Raw genomic sequence first — 23,791 nt, 5'->3', positions numbered from 1 at the left:
TTTTAATCATTACGTTTATTTTTTTATTTTTTATTTTATATTTGTACTAATAAATTTATTTAGATAACTTATCTTACAAATTTTATTATTTAGAATTATTTGTTGCTAAATAAATTCAATATAAATTAATACAATATTTGAAACATGAGTTGTTTTAACATTTATTAATTGAAAAAGCAAATATATCACCACATGACTTTTGTAATCTTAATTATTAAATGTATTATTTGTTGATATATATATATATATATATATATATATATATATATATATATATATATATATATATATATATATGTTTTCTAATTATTTGTATTATGAACAATTTATAAAGTTGCAACAAATTAAAATTACACCTTGCCATTTCTACATATAAATGTAGATGATTTATTCAATTTTACTATTTTTTAACGTCTTTTCAATTTTAAAAGTAGATAATCTATCTTTTTTAAATAGAAAATTGACGATTTCTTAAGTGATCAATTATTTACCCTCAAATAATTTAACTAAGCAAATAGAAACATGATAATAATATTGTTCTTCTACTAGTTAGTTAGAAAGCCATAAAATAAATACTGTCCGACAATTATTTACTCTAAACTAATTACATGAAATAAAAAATCTCATAATAATTGAATGGTATAATTAAAAAAAATTATAAAATTTTAATTCAAATACAAAATAAGATAAAAAGGAATGAATCAAATAATTGATAAAAGATAATCTTTATACTATTAATCCCAATGTTACTAATCTTTAATTTTTGTACTAAACTATCCCTAAATATCCCTAAATGTGTCACCAAATAATGTTTGGCCCATCGTAGCCACGTGGATAACTATGTTCAAAGGCTATAAATCGTCAAGAACGATGAGATAAATGGACCCAACATACATTGAAGTCATAGGAAAATATCTAAAATATCATTATGTTAGTTGTGAAATTATGATTATATCCTAGCTCGTCCTTAACAAACTTTATTTGTCAGTAAGGCTGTTCAAAATCGAATCAAAATTGATAAAAAATTATTGAATTATAGTATTTAATTATTGATTTAGTGGTTTTGATAATAATTTTGATTTTTTTTGTTATCGGATTATCGATTCTTAATGATTTAAAATTTTTTCTTAACGGATTAATCGATAATTCGATAGTAAATTAATTATTTATATTTATACTATTTTATATATAAAGTCCTCAACTTAGAGTTTAATTTCCTAGTTTTATTTTTGGTTGTCTCAAACACTTGATTATTCTATGATGTAAAAGTGTTTTTTTGAACAAGATGTAAGTTGTGAGTTGTGAATTGTGAATTCAAGTGCATGGTTTATTTGATTTGTCACCTTGTTTCTAAGTGATTTTCAATATTTTTTCTTTTGATTCAAATCTTAACGGTTAAACCGATAACGATCAAAAACCGATAAACCAATAACCGATAAGTCAATATTTTAATGGTTCTATAATGATTTAGCATCATTATAAACCGATAACCAATAAGCCAATCCGATAAACTTCAAAATTAAACCCAATCGATCGATACACAGCCCTATTTGTCAGTGTATTTCATTAAAATTTAATTATTTTAAATTTTTATCATTTAGAATTCTACTTCATTCAAAGAATTTTTGCATATTCAAAACTCAAATTTAAGATCTCTAATTAAGAAAGAAATGAATATGGCATATACTTATTGCACCATGTTCGCTGGTGGTCCTTAACTTCATACTTCTATATAATGGAAAATATAATTAATTTAATAATATAATATTAAAATATATCAATCATATTTATGCTTGAAAGGTAAGAAAACAAATCCAACCCAGAACATGCTTTATTAAATTCCTACCATACCTGCAAAAAGGTTCGTTGCCCATACCCCATAGTCTTTAAAGTCTTTGAGACTTAATGGACTTCTTCACATTGCTGCATAAGTATTGTCCTTTTCCTCTCTACTTCTCCACAAACTTGAAATTGTCGGTATGTTTCTAAATACATCTAGATAACAAAGCAAGTCTACTTTTAGAATCTTCTATTTTACTTCACAAACACTTCTAATATCTATTTGTGCTTTTTTTCAGTCTACGTTCAATATTTAAGTTTTTGAAATTTAACTATTTACATTAAAAAAATCTATTTCAAAAATAAAGCACTCTATATAGTCGACTTTCATTATCTAAATTTAAATTTAAAATCTCTAATTGAAAATTAACAAGTACTTAATACCTCACCGCTAGCTCATGAGTGGTCCATTTTTATCTTCAAACACCTCCCCACAACTCCAACCCACCAAAGAAGCTAAAAATCAACACTTTTCTCCACGACCTCCCCCCCCCCCCCCCCCCCACCACCACCACCACCACCCACACACACAAAATACACACAAACACCCTTTTATGTCACCTTTATGGTGAGAAGTTTGGCTTGGACCCAACGCCTATTGACCTTTTCCCAATTTCATTAATCAACATTCAACCCTTACACTTTTAAATTCATTTATATTCAAATTTAAATTTATTGTAATTTGTATACACTTTGCTTTCTATGGCAACCATATTTTTGGAATTTGTAAGAACACATACATCATTTGAGGAGACGAAATTTAATATAAACTAGCTTAAAATGCAACTAATCTCCTAATTAATTTTTTTAAAAAAAATATAAAATAGCAAACTATTTAGATTTAATTGTAATACGTAGCAAATCTGTTGTCATTCGTCTCTCCCTAAAATTCTCACTCGCCACTCTCGTTTTCTCGTTGGCAGTGTCACCATCGCCTCTCTCACTTTTATACAAATAAAAATGTATATAATGTGTTTGTGTCTGTATAAAGTGGGAGAAAATTGTATATATACATACTTTTCGTTCGCCTTTCTCTCCAAAGAATCTCGTTCACCTCTCACTTTATGCAAATACATATATATTCTTCTTACACACTTATAATTATACAAACACAGATCCTCCCCTGTCTAGTTTTCTTTTGTCTCTTTTTATACAAACATAGATTATACAATTGATTCTTTTGTATATGTATATCGAAATAGATTATACGATTGATTCTTTTGTATATGTATACCAAAATATACCTATTAATAATCATAGCAAACATAAAATTTTATATGGAACATAATTATACAAATTGTAGTCTAAACCTAATATTTACTCTTAAAAAATACAAATGATCTTTTTTTTTGGTTTATTACCATTAAAATAGGAAAATTAAAAATAATACTATTTAGAAGCTGGCCCACAGTAATTTTATTTTGTGTATTTTTTTCATATACGGATGATGCTGAATAATATTTTTAATGAGACTTCTGGACTGCTGGTATTGGTAATTGAATACACTATAATGTTTCAATTATCAAGTTTTTCCTCTCTTTTTTTTAAATTATATTTTTTATAATATAACGTATGGTTCTCGAATTTTAACTATATTTTAATTCTTCTAGCCACGGAGTTCTTGATTTCCTAGACAATAATTATTTAAAGAAAAGTTTCTATGAAGCAACCTTCTGATTTTTCAGATTGGCTAGATTCTGTGAAGTGGACCACATTCTCTTGTTGTTATCATAAAGAAAATGACTAATAAACTCCCATTCCTTGAGGGGGTGGGGGTGGGGGCAATACATATTTTTTTTATTTATGGAAATAACCAAACTCAACCTTTCTTATGTAACGAAACATCACAGTTTTGAGGAAAAAGATACTAGATATTTTTCCACTTTACAAAAACATTCTATAACTAAAAGAAATGAATTTGAAGATGTATGATGTTGCTACTTAAGTTGGGAAATTTTTCAAGTGTTGAATAGTGGGATTTACTTACAAGAGCTCTATTCCTTTTCATGCGTATCAAATAAATCAAAATTCATTAAATGTCTTAACACTCCTTTCATTAAATGTCTAACACTCCTTTGTGAATTGTGACTCATATATCTTGTGACTTTGCACATGTAGATTAAATATGTGTGCATCATATAGTTGCCCTACACTTCACTCAAAATATCTTTCTCTGTGCTTATCTTAAAATTTGTTTATCCATTAGGATTAATTAAACAAGGGGCAAGCCTGGTTTTTATGTTTCTAGTTGTCCATTCAACAGATATGATTTGATAAAGCAGAATCTAGCTAGGATGATTGAGATATAATATTCTTACCCGTGTATCGTGTATCGACTACCGCCTTTTGCTCTTTGCTGGAATTTGAACATTGATCTTATGATTTTCATCCCACATCATGCCATAAAGGGAAACAACGAAAACCACTAAGCTGTACAAACCTGTTCAAAAATCAAAATAAAGAGTTCTTCATGTATAATGTCGGTCGTATTTAAGACACTAAAAAACAATATGGGACCCCAGTACTTCTATGTATCATACACATAATGAGGTATCCTGTTGTATTTTGAACTTGTGATTGATGTGAACCTGTTATACATGTCCTAAAAAAAAGACCACCAACCTCCAAATTAGTGAGGCCACAAATTCGTATCCACCTTGTAAAGTGAATCACTACACATAGTAAGTGCGGGCATTCCCAGCTCAGAAACTAATCAAATCTCCAGTAGAACTGTTTCATTTGGTGCATCTATCTGACCACCAAAACCATAAGATACGATGTTGATAAAAGTCAATGAATGGTTACCTAACCATCATGAAAACTGGGCTGCTTGCAAATCTGTGTGCTCCCACAGAATACTACTCTTTGAGGGGGCCGATCCATAATGTCCAGTCACTTATCAAAGGCCCTACTCCAACACCATATTAGAGGAAATTTGATTAACAAAATTTGGAACTACACGTAGATACTTGGGTCCTGTCATACACTTGATAGAAAGTGCATAGCAAACATGAACAGACTGCGTTACTTGTAAGCATCTCAATGGCAGTAATCATTCATTTTAGTTTACTACAACTACCATAGTTGAAAAAAAAAAAGAAAAAAAAAGAAGGGAATGAGAAGAGGTGGAAAATGGAAAGTTGAGAGGGACAAGCACACTGGAATGACAGCACAAATTGGACCACCACCTATGAAAAGTATCACAATTCTTTCTATCCTTTGCACCCTGTTTGTTTCACCGGGTACTTTTACCTCCCATCAAGACAATTATCAAATAACTCTGTCCATAAAAACAACACTTAGACGGATAGGAAGAAACCACCTTCCTATTTATTTTTTTGTTTATGCTGGGACACCAAAGAAAACGACGCTTGAATTACGTGGCCCAATCTGAGTTGTCCAATGCCCCAGAAGAAAGGAATACCTGGCAAAAACTCATCACTCACATGCATGCAGTGAGTTGCACTAAAGGTATGAGAGAGAAAGAGAAACTAAGATAGAGAACAGGAAGGGGGCCCAAAATTTTCCCGACAAAACTGATCTTGATATACCAGCAAGAGAAATAGAAAATTCACCATAATCTAGCCAACCATAAAAGAAAATGAAAGCTACACTGCAACTTAAAAGAAAAAAAAAGTATGCAAGGGAACATGGTAAAAAACCAACTTTTAACACCACTATTTCTTCTTACTCTTTAAATCATCTATCCCCTGCATCCTCCTATCAGTCCCCACCCCAACCCCCACGCTCCCTCTCTCTTTACATCTGCATATGTAAAGGTCTGTGTCTGCCTCACTCCTAATGCTTGACTAAGCTCCTCTTATGTTTCAAATGCTCAGAGGATGAACCAGTAACAATCATGTATGAAATTGAAGTAGCAAATGCTAAATATGCTACTAGATGAATATGCAAAGTTCTTCGTTATAGCTTTCACCATTTATTCCCCTTTTTCCTAATCCTATTTTATACTTTGTACTCAAATCCATCTTTCATCACAGAAATTCCAGGTCCTTCAGTTGCTAACTCAATCATGTATAAATTTCCGTGTTTTTTTCAGGAGACAGTAAAGATGGAAGCAGCTGCTCTGTTAGAAGTTTTTGAAGCACTAGGCTTTTGAGATCTCAGGAGAGGACTACCTCTGTTAGCTTCACAATGCCAGTTCCGCTTGCTCCATATCCTACACCACCAACACCATTTACACCACCTTCTAACGGTACAACTTTTTTCCTTAACTTTTTTCTGCCTGATAATAATACATAGAAAGAAATGAAAAGGATGGTCATGCATAACAATGAGCTAAGATTAATGTTTACGGCCGGCAGATCAAAGAGTTCATATCTTAAATCTCCAGTCCTAAAATCCAAATCAAAGTTCAATTTAGCATATTTGTAGATGAAGTGTAAAAAATAAATCAAACAGTATTTATAAAATAGACCAAATCAATTAAGACAAGGTCAGGGACACCAATACTTTATTTACAGCCATGACTAGTAACTTGTTAATTGCTCAATAAATCTGAATTCAACTTCAGCTTTTTAGTGAAACAGCCCCAGGAGGATCAAGCCACTTGACAAAATAGTGCAAATAACGCCATACCAAAATTACCTTGTTTTACAATATATCTTACGAAGAAATATGGTGGTTAGCAGGTACGCAGAGCCAGCTTGTGTGCTCTGGATGCAGAAATCTTTTACTCTATCCAGTTGGAGCAACATCTGTTTGCTGTGCAGTTTGCAATGCAGTAACAGCAGTACCACCTCCGGGTATGCACGTTATTAGACAGCCTCAACATTTTGGAACTTTTTTTGTTTCGAGAATGGTAAAACAGTATTATCAATATAAGATGCCTACACAAGCTGTGTAGTCACCCAGACCAACAGTGATTACAATTGGAAGACCTAAATAGCTTTCTATGACCCTTGAAATTCTAACTCATGGCTTATTTTTGGCTTATTTTTACCATTTTAGCTTAAAACTAAGTGCTTATAAGCACTTTTTTAAGTTATCCAAACACTCCAAAAGTGCTTAAAAGTTGTTTTGGCTTAAAAGCACTCAAAATAAGTCAATCCAAACAGGTAATCTACTAGAACATCAAAAACTGATTCTGCTTCTTCTAAACCTTCTTGTTTACACCAAAATAGTAAAGAACTAAACAATTCATCTTTAACTTCTATAAGGGATTTCCTATGTCTTCAAAGCATCTCTGATTTCTTTCCTTAAATATGTCCACCAAATACATGATGGGACAATCCTCCATATCTCCTTCCGACCGGATAATCTTCCTTTCCTGTACCAGCTAACTAGAACATCAGTTAATCCTTGTGGCATCACATGCCTTTTAGATTAATGAAAATTTTTCAAAGCTGATCAGCCCATTTACAGTGTAAAAAGAGATGATTGATTGTCTAAGCTTGCTCACCACAAAAGTAACATCTGGAACATAATTGGAAACCCCTCCTGCCTAAGTTGTCCTGAGTAAGGACTGCCCCTTTAGCTAGTATCCATACAAAAGCATGGAATCTTGACTCTCCATATCAGCTTCCATGGCCAGCATTCCACTAAATTGTTCGATCTGTTCGGGTCTCTGTAAGCTGACTTGACTCAGAATATTTTTAACTCTTTATTTAAGCTCCTTAAGTTGTATTAGGCTTAAGCATCAGCCCCTTTACATGTTACGAACCTTAAACAGGCACTGAGATGGCTCAGTTGGTTTGCGGAGGCTGCCACACATTACTTATGTACATTCGTGGAGCAACAAGCGTGCAATGTTCGTGCTGTCACACAGTCAATTTAGCTATGGAAGGTAAAGTAACACTACAGCCTTTTGAATGTACGGAGATATTTCATATAATCCGCTTAGTTACACATCCTTACTGGTCAAAGTAAGAATAAAATGGTATTGTCACAGCAAATCAGGTAGCACATGTGAATTGTGGCAACTGCCACATGCTGCTGATGTACCAATACGGGGCACGATCAGTGAAATGTGCAGTTTGCAATTTTGTGACATCGGTAGGGGTAAGTATAAAATCCTCTTTAGTATTAAGCCTTCAATCTTTCATGTTGCGATCAATGATGAACCGGTATTCCGACACTTGATAAAATTCTGCAGTTCAAATACTAAATTACCAGAATTTAATCCTACTTCAACAGTAACAGTCTCATTGTTCATCTTGGAACATAGCACAGAAGATATTGAATTGTAACATTTAATAGTAGTGTGAATTTCTAATAAAATCTTATACAACTTCCCTTTTCAAAATAGAACATCAACCAGGACCTGCATATGGCATGTAGCTTATAAAAACAACCAAAAAGAATGAAAATGTGACCTGTTAAGCTTTGATTCACAAGAGCAGGACTTGACGACCAAACAAATCATTCAAAGACAGCCTGCCCTGTATTTTCTTTATGCAAGAATCATATAGTGAAGGTTAGCATAAAAACTAGTATTCTTACTGAGCCTAAGCACCTTAAACCTTCCAAGCAAATTACTTAAACGAGGCACCACAGGTTCATTCTCTTTGCTCCCTTCTCTAAAATATTCAGAATATGATATAACAAAGCTCCAATGGAGCCACTACAAACATGTTAACTTTAATGAACTACATGCCGATTGAAAAATCTTAAGCAGTTTGGTTTGCTAAAAGTATCTCCAATTTAGCACTTGGTACAAAGGCCTAAGAATGTAACAAATATAAAATGCCTGCAAAAGGTTCCTCCAAGTTAAATCAAGACAATATCCTTTGTTCAAGCAGCTTTTGTTTTCTTTTGATTTCCAATAATACATGGACCAGTATAACCTGATGCTCATAAGGGAAGTGTCATTTTCTCTTCTTCTTCCCTGAAAAGGTTACAGAAATAGCACTAGTCATAATCTCAGCGGTGATAGTAGCAATGTGCATATTAGTGCTCCTTTCTCTTACACAACTGTCTGTTATACTACAAAAGATTCAAGGCTCCATAGTATTAAGTCCAATACGTCTCTATCAAATATCAATCAATCAACTATGCCTCAATCCCAAATTAGTTCGGACTGGCTATAAGAATCCTATGTGTTCATGTGACTATCATTCCACTATATCAACATGTCAATGTGATGAAACTTAGTAAAACCTATCAGTAAAAGAAGTATGCAACAAAACCAGCAAGGATTTAGTTCCACAATTTTCTTCTCCTTCCCTCAAATCGGGTCAAGTTACACTTGTCCAAGTTGACTCCATAGTGATACGATCAGCTAAGCCTTATTTGGCCACCCCTGGAGCATCGAAGTGTAGTGTTCGGAGACCCACACTTAGTAATTATACTGTCCAACTTTGTTAAAAAAATTTATTATTGTTCAAATTACTGTATAAATCATAAAAAATTTTCTGAGGCCTTTATAGCATTCCTACTTCATTTTTCATCATACTTGACAAAATGTTCTCTGGACAATACAGGTTGCAACGAGCACAGCTGAGCAAAAGTTTAACAGCTAACTTTAAAGCTGCTGAGCCAGTGCTAGAAACTTCTACAACTAAAGTTGTCGTGTTATGTGTCAGCGGCATTTCAGCTGCATCAACTGGAGGAAATTTCTAGTTGCTACTAGTATAGAGCTATTACAGAGCTTTTTTTCCCTCGCGTATCTGTAATAGAATAAGCAGTTTTGCAGGTTGAGCCTACAAAAGGTATTGCATATAATGGTATTGCGTTTGTAAGTCTGGTTGAAAAATCCTGGATAGCAAAGACTCCTTTTCACCTACCATAATATTGTTTTCATCTTGGGATGCCATAAATACAATTTTAAAATGTCTTGACTGAAGCGATAAACAAATGGGAGATATCAACATCTCATTCCGTCATTTGGTCAAGACTTAGAAAATTGACTCTTCCAGATACAACTGTTGAATTATGAGCCCTGAATGTCAATGTCAGATATTTTAGTTTGACATAAGTAGATCAATGCCTCAACCAAACCACAAAAACTGCTGAGGGCTAAAGGAGGTACAGCTCTTAGTATTAAATAGGTAATCCAGCCTGGTTTCTCTCTGCCACTATTTCCTTTGCCAGAACCCCCAGAAAGAGGAGGGTATAATGGCCTCATTCCCTATACCCTTCTCCAGTTAAATACCCAACTTCTTTCTGTGGCATTCTCGTACTAGTGATCTGTGTTTAATCCATGCATCGCATGTTGCGCTCTTACCACTAGACGAAAGGCCGTGGGCTATAAGAGAGGAGGGTATATCTCATGTTTTCGTCCCATGAACTTAAGTAAGCATGTCAATTCAATATGCACATGTGTGAAAAAATTAGACACTTCAACCACATTGTTTAGTTTTTGTATGACTTCTCTTGCTCATATCAGTAACCACAAGCTCTGGAAACTATATTCTTTTCTTAGTAACTATAACCACAGACAATATACAGGGCATGCCCAGAACCACTGACCAATTCACCATTGCAGAAATTAGCTAACAAGGTATGTAGCCGATGGATGTTCAGTAACATTCTGTATCTGTCCAAATGAAGATATTGAAGAAAGAAATCTACTAAATACATGGTTTCCACATGAACGGGAACTTTCATTAAAATTCAGGACCAGTTAGATGAAAAAGATGCACTTGATTTTCCATCACATGATGAGATAACAAAAAAAACCTTAATTTGTTCATAATATGGTCCTTTCACATGGATGGGTGATCTAGATATTTTGTTCTCAGACAGCTACACCGTTGATTTAAAAGAGAATCAAACTCAGAAAATACCTTTACCTCAAAATGAAAATGATATGTTGACATATGATGGAATTGAAATGGTTTCTAAAAGGTTCTTTAGTTTTCCTTCAAGTAGGCTATGTATATGACCTTTTCAAAATGAGCAAAGATTAGGGTCATCTTTTCATCACTGAAAGAAGTCTTGATTGTTTAGTTTTTGCTTATTCTCATCTACTTCACGAAGTTGTCACCATCTTCCTATCGGATGAGTTATGGATCAAATTGTAGATGCAACATGGGCATATGCAATTTGGGTCACATAACTATATTCTCTATTTCCTGTTTACCTTTCTTATCCCTTCTGGATGGAAGAATAAGTACTAGTAGATCTTCCCAATTTTCCACCCTTGACATTGCAAGGTGAACTTAAAAAGAAAGAATAAATATCTTAAGTTAGTATACTATGCAATCTACAAAATCTGAGAAAAGGAAAAAGAGATACCATACAGTGGAATGTAATTCTATACTATTTCCCACATCATCTAACTACTAGCAGGATGGTGTATGGGTTACAATTTAATATGGTGCACCGGTAAGGAATCTAGCTGAACAACATAGAGTATGTCAGCCTTGAATTCATGCAGTAGAGTAATGGCCATTTTCATTACTACCCGAGGAGAATGACTGAGTCACTAGACTCACCGAACATGCTATCCTAAATGATAATTATGTTTAACTTTCTGCTGCAAATATAGTTTAGTTTCATTTAATTTTCCAGATCAAATACTATTAGACAACATGGTATTCGTAAGAAAAGGTCAGTCTTTCGCATGCATCAAAGATTACTTTACTGTTGCATAATATATGCTGTGTTCACATGAGTGGTATATTTAAGAAGTTAGTTCGCCAGTCAAAGGGAAGAGCAACATAGAGCTTCTGTGGTGAGACAATATCCAATTCCAAAAGATTTCATCCATTAATTGATCAGAATTAGAAGTTTTGCTAGAGTCCAATAATGCTCAATAACTAGAAAGTTCTCATTAGTTGAGATGAAAGTGCACCTCATGCTGATGTGATCTTCAAAACTTTAAAGTATATTAAGGCATAACAAGATTTCATCAAGAAGGCCCCTATCTGACAAGAAAAGAGAGTATAATTTTTTATTCAATATGGTAGTGGTACAAGAGAAAAGCCAATCCACAAAGGAAAAGGCACGGAAAGCATATTACACACAGATATAGCAAGAGAGGCAAGAAAATTGTACATGTTGCTTATGATTCCATATTGTCTTCTCAAATTAACTCTTGACAGGTTACTCATCTCCCATAGCTAATTCCAAGGCATAGTCATCTCTCTCCTGCAACAGGGAAGAAAAGTTAACCTTTAGGAACTTGACTTGATTATTATCCTTTCTAACATCATCAGTATCCCCTCTCCAACTGCTTTTCTAAATTAATAGGAGATTACAGGAATATAAGACTTACAATAGGTCCTCGAGCAAAATATCTCCCAAATTGAAGCCAATATACCTGAATATATCATGCTGTCAGATATCCGCGGTGGCATACTAGATCAAACTACAAGATTGTTCATATAGAATAAAGTTCATAAGGGAGTTCCAAAAATTCCTTTCGGTAACTTTTCTGTAAACCCCACCCTTTCATCTAACAAAATTTAAGCAAAGCTTCATTTCCATTGGTTAAGAAAATACTGCAGGTAATTCATTAGCTACAATTTCTTCAAAGTTCAATGAGGAAATATAAATTACATCTCATACTTGGAATACAACACTCACAACTTCAGTGCTCCACATAAAATAAAGTAGACGGAAAGGTTATTATAATAATTGAAATATGAAAAGTTTACATCTGTCAAAGAAATTATGCCGAAGCAACACATTATAAAAGAAACTGAAAGGCCAATGAACAAGCATGTATCTGCATTTTTACCCTATTGGAACTCTATATTATACTGGTATCTTGTCCTGTAGGATCAGAGTCAAGAACCTGTTTCTGCTTCTTGACTAGTCCTTAAGAGGACTACTCTTATGTATCTACCATATTTTTTTAGCATAAATTAGGGTATAGATTTGAGGCCAGGCTCAATTGACCAATGCGCAGATTGAGCAAGAATGGCATGAGATGAAACCAAAACAACTCAAAAGAGATTTTTTTTTTTAAAAAAAAAAGACCTATTGTTTATAGGCTAAAAATAGATTGGGCTAAAAGGGCCAGGCATTTTGTTAACTCCATTTTAACCAATCTCTTTCCAAAAACAGCAGCAATTTCTCTATATATGTTTGCATGATGAGTTTTGAGAACCTTCCACTTCATTTTCTTTTTTGAGAGATCTTCTTAATCAAAGGAACCATGTACGTCCTAGTTCCACGAAATCAAGGATAATTGTCTATAAGAGAAAATGAGAAAGAAGTTTAGAAAAGTAAAGAATGTGCATTACACATAATATCTTGGTGGTAGGGTGTGAGCTGCATGGATATGGCAATATTATAGCTGTTGATACAAAAGAAAAAAAACTTCTGCACTAGGCATAAGCCTGATCTGAAAATCTTGGGATGCCCTTCGGTTTGCATAATTGAAGGGTGTCATGTTGAAACCACAAAATCATAGACATAATCAGTAAGTATCCAAAGATTGTCATCAAATTTGATACCTAACACAAGCATGATACTAGTATACGGCCATATATTTCATACCCATGCTTCATAACCCAAACTGAACCCGTGAAAAGTGGGTGTGAAGTAGACCAAATAGTTTGCAAACTGCATTTGATTCACCACTTAGTTCATGATTACTTAGATGGTGATGGGTGGTTAAGTATCCGCAGTCTTTATTGCCACCCAAATTCAAACTTTTGCAATTCAAAGTTGTTACTTACCTCATCTTCATCCTGTGTTTCAACTTCAAGGTCCGATGACGGAAATCCCACACAAAGAAGCGCATAACCCTACAAATTAAAACGTACTCGGTTAATCAGGGTGAAAATAAAATAAGAATAGAATAAGACATGATAAAATAGAGATCATCACTTCACTTATATCTAGTATTCGGGATACAGGGTAAAAAACAGTTTTTTTACTTATCAGTAGGACCTCCGCGAACACCTTGTGTCCTCATATTTTAACCTTAACTAATTGCCTAATTGGTATAAATCCGATCTGAGCCTATACTCTGGCTCATAGGATTTAACAGAGTATGCCTCCCATCAAATCTCTTAAACGTCTAAAGAAAGAAGGATTAAGGATAAGACCAGTTATTTAGTCGAGGAGATAGGAGATGAGCATGGAAACTACAGCAATGCTCCAAATCATGGCCAAATACTTGCAAAACTGGCATTATTGACAAACAGACGAAAAAATTTGTGAATTTTTTTGTCATTATCACTTATACATAGTGGAATACACAGCCTGTTTGCATTAGCGGATTACAAGTAGCTGGTAAGAATCAAGTGTCGACACACACTTTTAAGTTCTAAAGTTGATTTTATACCTGAGAAGTGGCGTGTTCAGATAAAAGTATTGAACTGTTAACAAACATTGGTGTTTGGTGAATAAGAATTTTTTCTATTAAAGTGACTGAAATGTCCTAAAAAGTATTTATAAAAAGTAATACTTAAATTTGCACATGAAAAGGACGAATGGCAAAATTATAATTGAGATGGGGCTGGGTATTTTCTTTTGAGAAGGGTGTTTCGGGAAGCACGAAAGAAATAATTAAGAACAAAAGAGTAAAACACTTGGTCAAATCGAAAGTGCTTAAAAGCTGAAAAACATAACTGATGGCTTTGGCTAATTTTAGTGTATAAGCACTTGTGGTGTTTGACACGTCGATAAGCCAAAAAGTGCTTATGAGCTTATCTAAACACCCTCATAGTCACTAGCTTGAGATGGAAGTTCATAAATTCCATCTTCCAAGATCTTATGGAACAACATATTGTGATTGTTTTGTGGACAATAACATACAAACTTCATTTGCATGCTTAATCAGTTTCAAGACCATATCCCCTAATCACATCACAGATATGATGTGCATAGGAATTCATAACATTCCAAAACCTTTTGGAACAAATTCTCAACATTGTTTTGTGGACAAATAAAAAGCAGACGAGGTTTGCAGGCTTCATCAGTCTGAGACCAAGAAATCCCTGGTCATGTCATATATAAGATTTATCATTTTTGTTAATTTATCATATGTATGATCATTAAAAGAAGAAAATCACATTAAGAGGTCTAAAAAGGGAGAAACAGTTAAAGCTCCCACAAATCAATAGTCGAAAAATAAAAGCCAATAAGGATTGCATCTACAGAAACACTACATGATTTAAAATACCTTGGACTTCAACTCTGCAGATATCCCTAATGCCTCGGGTTGTCTAAGTTCCCCAGATTTAACACGAACAGCACAGCTTGTGCAACATCCTTCAACATAGTGGATTGTTAAATTAGAGAAATATAATAAAACAGAACCTTCATATGGAGAAGATCTGATGAAAAGTTAATGGTTAAAAGTTAAAGAAAAACAACCAAAGCCGAATATGTTCGACCCTAGATCGAAAAGAAGGTTCATTTGTTAGAAATAAAGAAAGAGAGCCTTAAGGTTAAAACAAACAACAAAGGAAGTGCATTGTGCTGCTTAGAGAAAATTAAGGCCTCTCCTTGTCTTGAAGTTCTTAGAGAGTGATGAGAGCTTCATTAATATGTTTAAGTGTGCAAAACCCCTGATATATACAAGTAAAGAAGTGGTGGAACATATAATCTACAATATCTTTTATAGTGTGGATATAGAAGACTTGATCCGTCCTCTCTATATACTCTTTAATGAGCTGAAATCTGTCCACGTATTCATCAATGGATTGAACTTTCTCTACTTTATTGGACATAATTCTCAATGAACTGAATTTGCTCAACCTTGTTCAAAGAATCTCCAAATGGCTGAATTATATAAATGTTCTCCACAAAAGTTTCCACCTTAAAGGGATGCGAAATAAAATTGCAGAATCATTTTGCTGATGAAATATAGCATGAGGTTGACACAGAGCTTGTTATCCACAAAACTTCTCTTCAATGTTATCTTCCAGTGAAAGAGCTTGTGTAATTCCTTGGCTTTTTACTATTCAAGGGAGTATAGCATGAGTGGATGACACAAGAAAATATAGAGGTTCATACGCCATTAGCAGATTTTATTTTATATTGGACAGGGTTCATAAGGAGCATGGATTAAGGAATAAACTGCAATATGCTTCAAAATATTTCCCCATTTCAAATCTCTAAGATGCTAAAGTACAAGAATTTTGTCCAGTTCTACTAGATATTTGAGATGAATGTTCAATTTGACATCACTTCTTTGTCAAGATTCTGGATTTCAAGATGGTAACAATTTCACACTTCCAAAAAAGAAGTCTCATTAAACCAGTTAGATCAAGCAATAGCAGCTTAAAATGTAAGAACAAATAGACAAACATATAAATAAGAAAAACAAAAGTTTGGTTATCTAATGTATATGAATCAATACCATGCCTGCAAGCGAACGGTAGCGTAATGTTCTGAGCCTCTGCAGTATGAAGTATATATTGGTCCTGCATCCAAAATTAACTCTTCATAAGCCTGTCAATATACAGATACTAATAATTAACAAAAGTGGCTGCGTCAACAAAGCACAATAAGTGCACGACTAGTGTCCTCAACATCAATTTTATCAGTTAGCCATGGCTAATTTAATTGTATATATACATCAGTTTTACTTAATCATAGTACAATTAAACATGACTGTAGTATGGTACATATACAAACACATTTTAAAACAGAAATTTAGCAGAAATGGAAAATCAATTAGGACTTAATACCTCAGGGACGAGGAATTCGTGAACGACGCCACGTTGGCGGTCGAGAACAGTGACTTTGTGAGTAGGAACTGAGGGAGAATAGCTGCTACCGTTTTGGCCTGAGACAGCGACAGCGACGGGAGTTTGAACCTTCGGTGTAGTATTCCGGCGGCATTTGACGGAATTCAAAGGGAAGTTGACGGAATTGAGAGAAAATAGTCGCCGGCCGAGTGGAGGTTTCCGGTGAAGGGAAGTGCAAGCACTACAAGGAGATTGAAGATCCATTGAGCGAGAAAGGTTCTGTTGTTTGTGTTTCAGGGTACAACTGGATAATGCTACAAGTCATTAACTAATACTCTGTTTGGATGGTTTACAAATAGTGTATACACTGTATTTTTAATTATTATTATTTTTGTATAATTAATAATTTGAAGAATAAACTTCTAAAAAAAAATAGAATACCGAGTAAAACTACAATACAATGAGACTTTTCGACTATATCTAACATGCATTTAAAACTCTTAAGCCGTATGTTTTTATAAATATATATACTTTATAAGTTGTAAAACTATTAAAATTATCTCAATTCTTCCTACAAAAAACTTGATCAATAAATTTAAGAATATCTTTGTGAAATTACTCTAAGTTTTGTTAGGACATATAAATGAAATCATAATTTGTAATAAATTTAATTTAAAATGAAGTTTTTGATTGGTCATATAATATGATTTTTTCTTTAAAAAAGGTGATACTCTCTTATAAACATAAAAATCTCACAAATTATGAAAATTGTCATTTTTCCTTTATTTGTATACAATTTTATGTACTATATGAGCAAAACATAGTTCATAAACAAGATATTATCATATCTTAAGGTGACATATTAAAAATCGCATATCTTCCTACTATATTTTTATAGATAAACTTTTGTGATTACAAACTTTAGATATATTTAATTTTACTAATATCTAATAGTTAATAATAGTAATAACCAATTATTCTTTAATATAATTATTTCACATGAGCTAGATAATTTCTTTACACGGAGCATGATTCCTTTTATGTATAATTTATAATTTAAAATGACAAGATTTATTTTTTGAAAGAAATATAAACTTACGAATAAAATTTTATATTTGAAATCCTCAATCTTATTTCTTTAAAATTTTGATATTATTTTAATAAACATAATCTCGAATTACAAGTTTTATCTCTGATTTAAATTCATAATTTCAAATTATATATCCAAACACAAGCTAAGAGCAAACATGTTTGGATTGGTGAAATGAGCTAATAATACGTCCACAAGACGCGTGAATCTTCGATTTACGAGTAGCATGTCACCTTGCACCTTCTTTAGACACATGAAATATTGTGTTTTTTTAATAAAATTTTATGATATTTATCTTTCGTTCAAATATTCTCTCTTTAGTTTGAACCTTTTTATCTCCTTTTTAAATTTTTTTGCTCAATTTTTTTTTTCCTTTTAACTCCGACTCAGCTATTTAGGTTCCTTTAAATTGATGAAGTACCACTAATAATGTATATATTTGGTTAAAAACATTGCATTCACTATATTGCAAATTCTCATCACATTTAGTGTTGGTAAATCAATAGAAGTAAGCCTAATAAACAAGAGTTCTTTTTTCTTATTTTTTGTATGAATTAAATGATATCATATATATTAAAATGAAAGTAACAGACAAAATAACAATATCACTACTATATCACAGTTCATTATCATAAATCATCTAATTCATTAAAAAATAAATAATGATATTTAAGAAAAAAAATATATATATAAAATGGTTATTGATCTCTTATATTAAGTTAATTAATATAGTAGACCAATAAAAATGAACGAATAAATATATTTATATACATGTATGATTGGCTTTTTAAAATTCTTAATACCATACCATAATAGAGACCACATGATTTTATATTGCATTGAATTTAGATTAGAAGATCAATCGAATGCTTTTTCTATTTCTTATTATGACAAACATATTTGATTATTTGTATTTTGTTTCGGTTATTTTTCAAAAGTTCAATTGAGATACTTATATCTAAGTATGTCCCCTTTTTTTTTTATCATGTATTATATAAATGTGTTAATATATTTCTAAATTAAAAAAAATAGTTTGACAATTATTGATTGAATATGAAATTTATAACATTTTTTATATCTGAGTATGTCCCCTCTTTTTTGTCATGTATTACATAAATGTGTCAATATATTTTCTAAATGAAAAAAAAAATAGTTCAACAATTACTGATCGAATATGAAATTTATAACATTTTTTATCCTGCTGAATTTAATTAAATTGTGTGTAACTACCCGCTGTGGGTAAATTTTGCCCACATATATATACAACAATATAAAGATCATACTTATATCAAACAACAAAGAACTCGGTAATTTTTATTAAATCTTAAAAATAATATTTGTATTTCTCTAAGAAATATCTATATGTATTAAATTTTAATTGGATTTTTTGCCATAATGTTGTCTATTATATATTTCCAATGTTTGTACTTAACACACTTTGAAGTAGAGCAGACAGAGAAAGCGGGGGCAAGGACATAGAAGAAAAACAAAAAAGCAGAGTTCTCCATACGACACTTGACAACTTACTCACTACACTTACGAGGCAGACCATGCTCGGAAAAGTTGCAAAGAAAGCATGCTCATCATCATCCCTACAGTGCCAATCCAACTACTGCTACGAATTTTAATTAGTCAAATGTGGGGTGTGCTTCATTGGTTTTAAGTAGCATACCTTGAATAAGATGTTCTTAGTAACTAACAGTTTAATATTCATGTATACGTTGAAAGTTTTTCTGGGTACAACTACGTTTTCTTTTATGAATGAAAGCTTGCTTGCTAGCATCAAGTTAGTTCCAACAAAGCAGAGATAAAAGAACATTGAATGCCCAAATAGAAATTCACACACCAAAGATTGGTCCTTCTGAGAGAAAGAAGCAAAAATAATGCATCTGCTAGCAATAATATAGTCAAATCTCATCTTCAAGTACGATCATCAAATCCATTCCAATTTGCCTTGATGTTCCACTCTATGTTGTATTTTGCCAGCAGTTGAGAGTGCCAGGCTTGTTATCTTAGCAGGTTTTGTGGTGTACTTCAGTTCAAACTTGGGATATTGCCTGTGGTGTTCTTCTGTTCTTGAACGTGTGTCCTCAAGGACTTCCTCGAGAAATTCGTCTGCAACATCTCCATCTTCATCAATCCTAAGTCGCTTGGCGTACCATCTCAATCCCTGTAATAAACAGCATGATTAGGTATGTGCATTGGAACTAAATAACACCAGAAAGAGGGAAGACATTGATAACATCTCAGAAAAAAAAATCACACGGAGGAAAACCCAATAACGGGAAATTAATGGGAAGATCATAAAAACAAACAAATTTCGGTCATGGAAACTGCAACGTTGAGAAGCTGTTATTTATCTCCACCGCTGAAGAATCATTATACATCCTTATTTGCAAATTAATAGAAAAGCTTGATAGATTTTTCTCAAGAAATTAACAATGTATTACCCACGTAACCAACGGGTGCACAAACTGTATGCAGTACTGAAAACCCAATAAAAAGCAGAGCTCTACCATCCAAAAGTCCAAGACCAACAAGGAATGAGCTTACGATGAGGTATTCTACCAGAAACAAGAAAATAAAACAAGAAATATAACCAGAAATCTTCATCAAAGAAGAACCCACATACAAGATAAATGAAGCTTTCATAAGCTTATGCTTCTACACCTCAAGTGAAACTAACAATAAGATGAAGCCTCACCTATATAATATAAACATCATTCCTGAACTAGAAATCAATGTCTTTCGCCAGACCACTGCACATTTTTTTTCTTACATTTTAGACAGCGATAAGTTGGTATACATAGGAACAGAGATTTAATGACAAGCCTTCAACCACACTGTGAAACAGCGACATAGAAAAGATGTGATATCACAAATGGTAAATGGAAACAGTGATCCTACATACTTATCATACGTTCATACTTCTGCTCAGTTATAGCCAGTGCCCGAAATGGCTCTGGAGAGAAGAAATTTTCCCCTTTAGTGATGATGCCTTTTATACACTGTGCTTCACACTTCACTTACCTAGAGAGACTAAATTGCATAGATTTAAGAAAATAGTGGGGCCTTTTAAGTGATTATGTGCACGAGTTAATAAAGTGTGATGGGAACCTAGAAACATGTATTTACAATCTCAAAGAAGAACCTATTCTCCTCGAAATTCCAGGAGCTTCTGAATGAGTGCATCTTCTAAAGATTTTATGCAATCGCCTAGTATAGATTATTGAAATATCAACATAAGTTATTCAATGAGGGAGTTGATAAACATAGTGGTAATAAGTCTTAATAAAGTTAAAATGGCATCAAGAAAATCTTACCTTCTTGCTTGTCAGACGCTCCTCTTTTCAGTTATTCTCAAGAATCCTCACAAAAACAAATGAAAGTTTCATTACAGGCTGTAGAGTTAGAGACAATGCTCTTAAATCCCAGCCCTATCAGGACAGCTTGCTTTCTTTCAGACAGAATAACTGATCACTGTATGCCAAGTAGAAGTGAAACTCCACTACACTTTCTCCGGAGGAACTTTTATCTACTAATTACCCCAGCTCAAAAGCCCTCGAGTCTAGACTAGAAAACCATATCCCAATTCCCTAGTAATCCTTTGTATCTAAGTCTAACACGGGAATACACTGCATGTCCTTAAACTATAAACCAACCACCAAGTAAAACTTGCATTAGCAGATAGCTAAATAGTTGATGCAATTTTCTTTCATTGACACCCCTTATATCATTCAAACACCAATGTTGAAGCAGCCTCTTTCCACATAATCAACAAACAAATGTCAAAAACAAAATTGAGAAAGCTTAGGTTTATAGGCAAATAACTTGTTTACTTATAGTTATATTGATTTATACTTGAAAATCTCCATGAAATAATTCCATTAACTGGCATAAAAAGGTCCTCCAAGGAATTTCATGAACTGACCTGAAAAGAGAATTGTGAATAACAAGTTTATTTAGTTAATTGTATGTGAGCAATTGAGGATACATTAAGTATGTCCCGGTTCACATTCAATGAATTTTCTTGCGCAATAGAGGATACATTACGTATGTTCCCAGTACACACTCAATAAATTTTCAACTCATGCTTTGAGCCCTTTTACTTGTATGAGACAAGTTTTTCTTTATACAAACATGCAACTTTTAAGATCTATTCCTTTTATTGGGAATAACTAGAACACTTGGGAATAGGAAATGAAAGGTGCATTCTCATACTGCAGTGCTCTATACATCGATGCAACAACATTGGCTGTCTTCTTTTCCCCTTTCACGGAGCTACATTTAGATGCAATTATTTTACAAGTATCATCTAGAGGCAAAAGAATGTAGTTTCCCTGGAAAGATATTACTATCCTACATGTACAGTACTGCATTACAGTCATAACTTCCTGCCAAGTGAAACCACTTCCATGTTATTTCAACACTTAGAATGGGAAGCATATAGGGGAGATTAAATGACATTGATCAAGCAAGGTGAACTTCAAGCTCCTCTATCTATCTTGGGCAAACTTTGGCGGGGGATGGATACTGAACTGGATATGCATGGATAAACTTTCAAGAGGTGGACCCATCTTTGGTCATTATCGATAAAACTTACTTTCATCCTATATTAACTGACAAATAAGGAAACTGTATTTCATCAAGAAGCCTTCCCCTCTTCTCTGAGCAAATCACCAACTCCCACATTCACACTACCGAAAGAGACTATACAACTGGACCTCCATCACACCTCTAGCATCAACAGTAGCTAGTTAACACAGTATTTGAGAATGCCGCCAATCATCAAGTTTACAGAAACCACTTCCACTATAACATGTTACTCTTATCTCTTTCCTAGAAGTCTGGCACCAATATTTGCACCTCCGTTTTACTTCGACCACCTTGCACCTACCGCCAAATGGCATCTCTTATCTACATTAACGAGTTTGATCTAATCGGAGTTTAACAGGAAACCGCACAAACCTATACCTATTTAAATACATCGCTTATTCAAGTTCAAGTTCTGCTAGCTAGTTTTCAATCAGTCACAAACATAACAAACTACATAGGTGCATCCAAGAATCAGAAAACTAATGGTGATCTTATCTTTTTCAGATATTATAATTAAAGATAACATTAATCAATTTACCGCAATTAAACAACATTCTAGAATTCGGATAAAATGGATTTGTTTACTCAGAACATATAAATTAATATCTAAAAATACAATCAAACAAATTTTGCAAACAATTAACAGAATCGAAGTCAAATTATAATATCTCCGATTATTTACCTGAACACCACCATCGCGTGAACTACAACGAACAAGGATAGGTCCGAGTTGTGCCCTCTCGACGGGGACTTGAATCGGGACACTGAAACCTCTGCGTGGAACATTTTGAGCTTGAGCTGTGGCAGCTGCTGCAGCTACATCCACTGACGACGGTGCTATATTACCATTGTTGTTATCTTCTACCCCTCTCACTTCGTGACCTTCTTCTCTTGAAAGCCCTAGAAATCCAGATAGTTTCCTAAATAAACCCATCCTTTTCTATATACAGCGACATGCATTAGCGAGAAAAATGGCGAGAACTACTGAAATACTCCCGCCGTCGGAAGCCGGAACACCGACAAATTGGGATCTTTAGGCGCCGGAGATATTGACGGAACGACGATCTCGCCGGAGAAATCGGAATCTTGACCTTGGACTAGTGATTTGTGAGGTCTAAAGTGCGGGTTACGACTTTGCTGGTACTAACAGGTGAAAAAATGAAATACTTTCTTTTTACCAAACATTTTTTAAAAAAAAATAAAATAAATTACTACTACCATTAATAAAATGAGTTAAAATTGAACATGAATATTAAAGTGTTAAAAGTGAATTAGATGGATTATTTAATTAAAATCAAATTGAATAAAAAAATAAATTACGATTGAATGTTCAATATATATACAAATATTAAATTGAATTGTAAAATGGTGATAATAACAAATCTAATAAAATTTCATAAGTGAATCATAAAGAGAACAGAACATACGTAAAATCGAAGAAATAAAAAGACTATTATTGAAAATTTATCAATTTAAATATAACAAATTCTAATATAAAAAAAATAAAAATATTACATCAATTTAGAAAGAAATCTAAATATTCATGAGGACAAATGAAGGGAGTGTTATCTTATGATTCAATTAATATATCAATTTTGGAACTATTATTTCACCTTTTATAATTTATTCATCTATTAATTACTAATTGTTAATTTTAGTATACTAATTTTAGAATTGGTAACTAAACAATGGATAAATAATATTATTTTTTAAA

The 23,791-nt window shown here is 33.1% G+C and overlaps 3 protein-coding genes across 16 annotated transcripts; 1 reads left to right on the top strand and 2 right to left on the bottom strand.

Annotated features, from left to right (window-relative positions):
- Window positions 1-1,726: 1,726 nt before the first annotated feature.
- LOC101266059 (ferredoxin C 2, chloroplastic) lies at window positions 1,727-16,767 on the bottom strand. Of its 8 annotated transcripts, XR_011211308.1 has the most exons (9): window positions 16,392-16,767; window positions 16,061-16,124; window positions 14,879-14,967; window positions 13,428-13,496; window positions 12,017-12,061; window positions 11,797-11,889; window positions 11,594-11,666; window positions 4,158-4,279; window positions 1,727-1,995 (listed from the first exon to the last, which is right to left on the bottom strand). XR_011211308.1 is itself a non-coding variant. In XM_069288567.1 (7 exons), the coding sequence occupies exons 1-6, from the start codon at window positions 16,653-16,655 to the stop codon at window positions 11,845-11,847; spliced, it is 576 nt and encodes a 191-aa protein (XP_069144668.1). In that variant the 5' UTR covers window positions 16,656-16,767; the 3' UTR covers window positions 8,331-8,683; window positions 11,797-11,844. The 8 variants fall into 8 exon arrangements, 4 of the variants coding, with proteins under 4 accessions (XP_069144668.1, XP_069144666.1, XP_069144667.1 ...); XR_011211309.1 differs by lacking the exon at window positions 11,594-11,666; XR_011211310.1 differs by lacking the exons at window positions 1,727-1,995; window positions 4,158-4,279 and adding an exon at window positions 8,331-8,683.
- Window positions 4,813-9,580, top strand: LOL1 (protein). 7 transcript variants are annotated; one of them, XM_069288569.1, is made up of 6 exons: window positions 4,813-5,310; window positions 5,897-6,052; window positions 6,489-6,602; window positions 7,529-7,642; window positions 7,748-7,857; window positions 9,279-9,580. In XM_069288569.1, the coding sequence occupies exons 2-6, from the start codon at window positions 5,992-5,994 to the stop codon at window positions 9,315-9,317; spliced, it is 438 nt and encodes a 145-aa protein (XP_069144670.1). In that variant the 5' UTR covers window positions 4,813-5,310; window positions 5,897-5,991; the 3' UTR covers window positions 9,318-9,580. The 7 variants fall into 7 exon arrangements, with proteins under 7 accessions (XP_069144670.1, XP_025888176.1, XP_019070801.1 ...); XM_026032391.2 differs by having other exon boundaries at window positions 6,486-6,602; XM_019215256.3 differs by having other exon boundaries at window positions 5,039-5,492; window positions 6,486-6,602.
- A 2,399-nt stretch (window positions 16,768-19,166) lies between the features above and the next one.
- On the bottom strand, window positions 19,167-23,252 carry LOC101266359 (uncharacterized). Its single transcript, XM_004245839.5, has 2 exons — window positions 22,760-23,252; window positions 19,167-19,651 (listed from the first exon to the last, which is right to left on the bottom strand). The coding sequence occupies exons 1-2, from the start codon at window positions 23,009-23,011 to the stop codon at window positions 19,415-19,417; spliced, it is 489 nt and encodes a 162-aa protein (XP_004245887.1). The 5' UTR covers window positions 23,012-23,252; the 3' UTR covers window positions 19,167-19,414.
- Window positions 23,253-23,791: the final 539 nt, after the last annotated feature.

Source organism: Solanum lycopersicum, chromosome 8 (assembly GCF_036512215.1).
Source record: "Solanum lycopersicum chromosome 8, SLM_r2.1".
Taxonomy (NCBI): Eukaryota; Viridiplantae; Streptophyta; class Magnoliopsida; order Solanales; family Solanaceae; genus Solanum; species Solanum lycopersicum.
The sequence above is the reverse complement of the archived record's forward strand: the minus strand, read 5'-3'. Positions and strand labels throughout refer to the sequence as shown.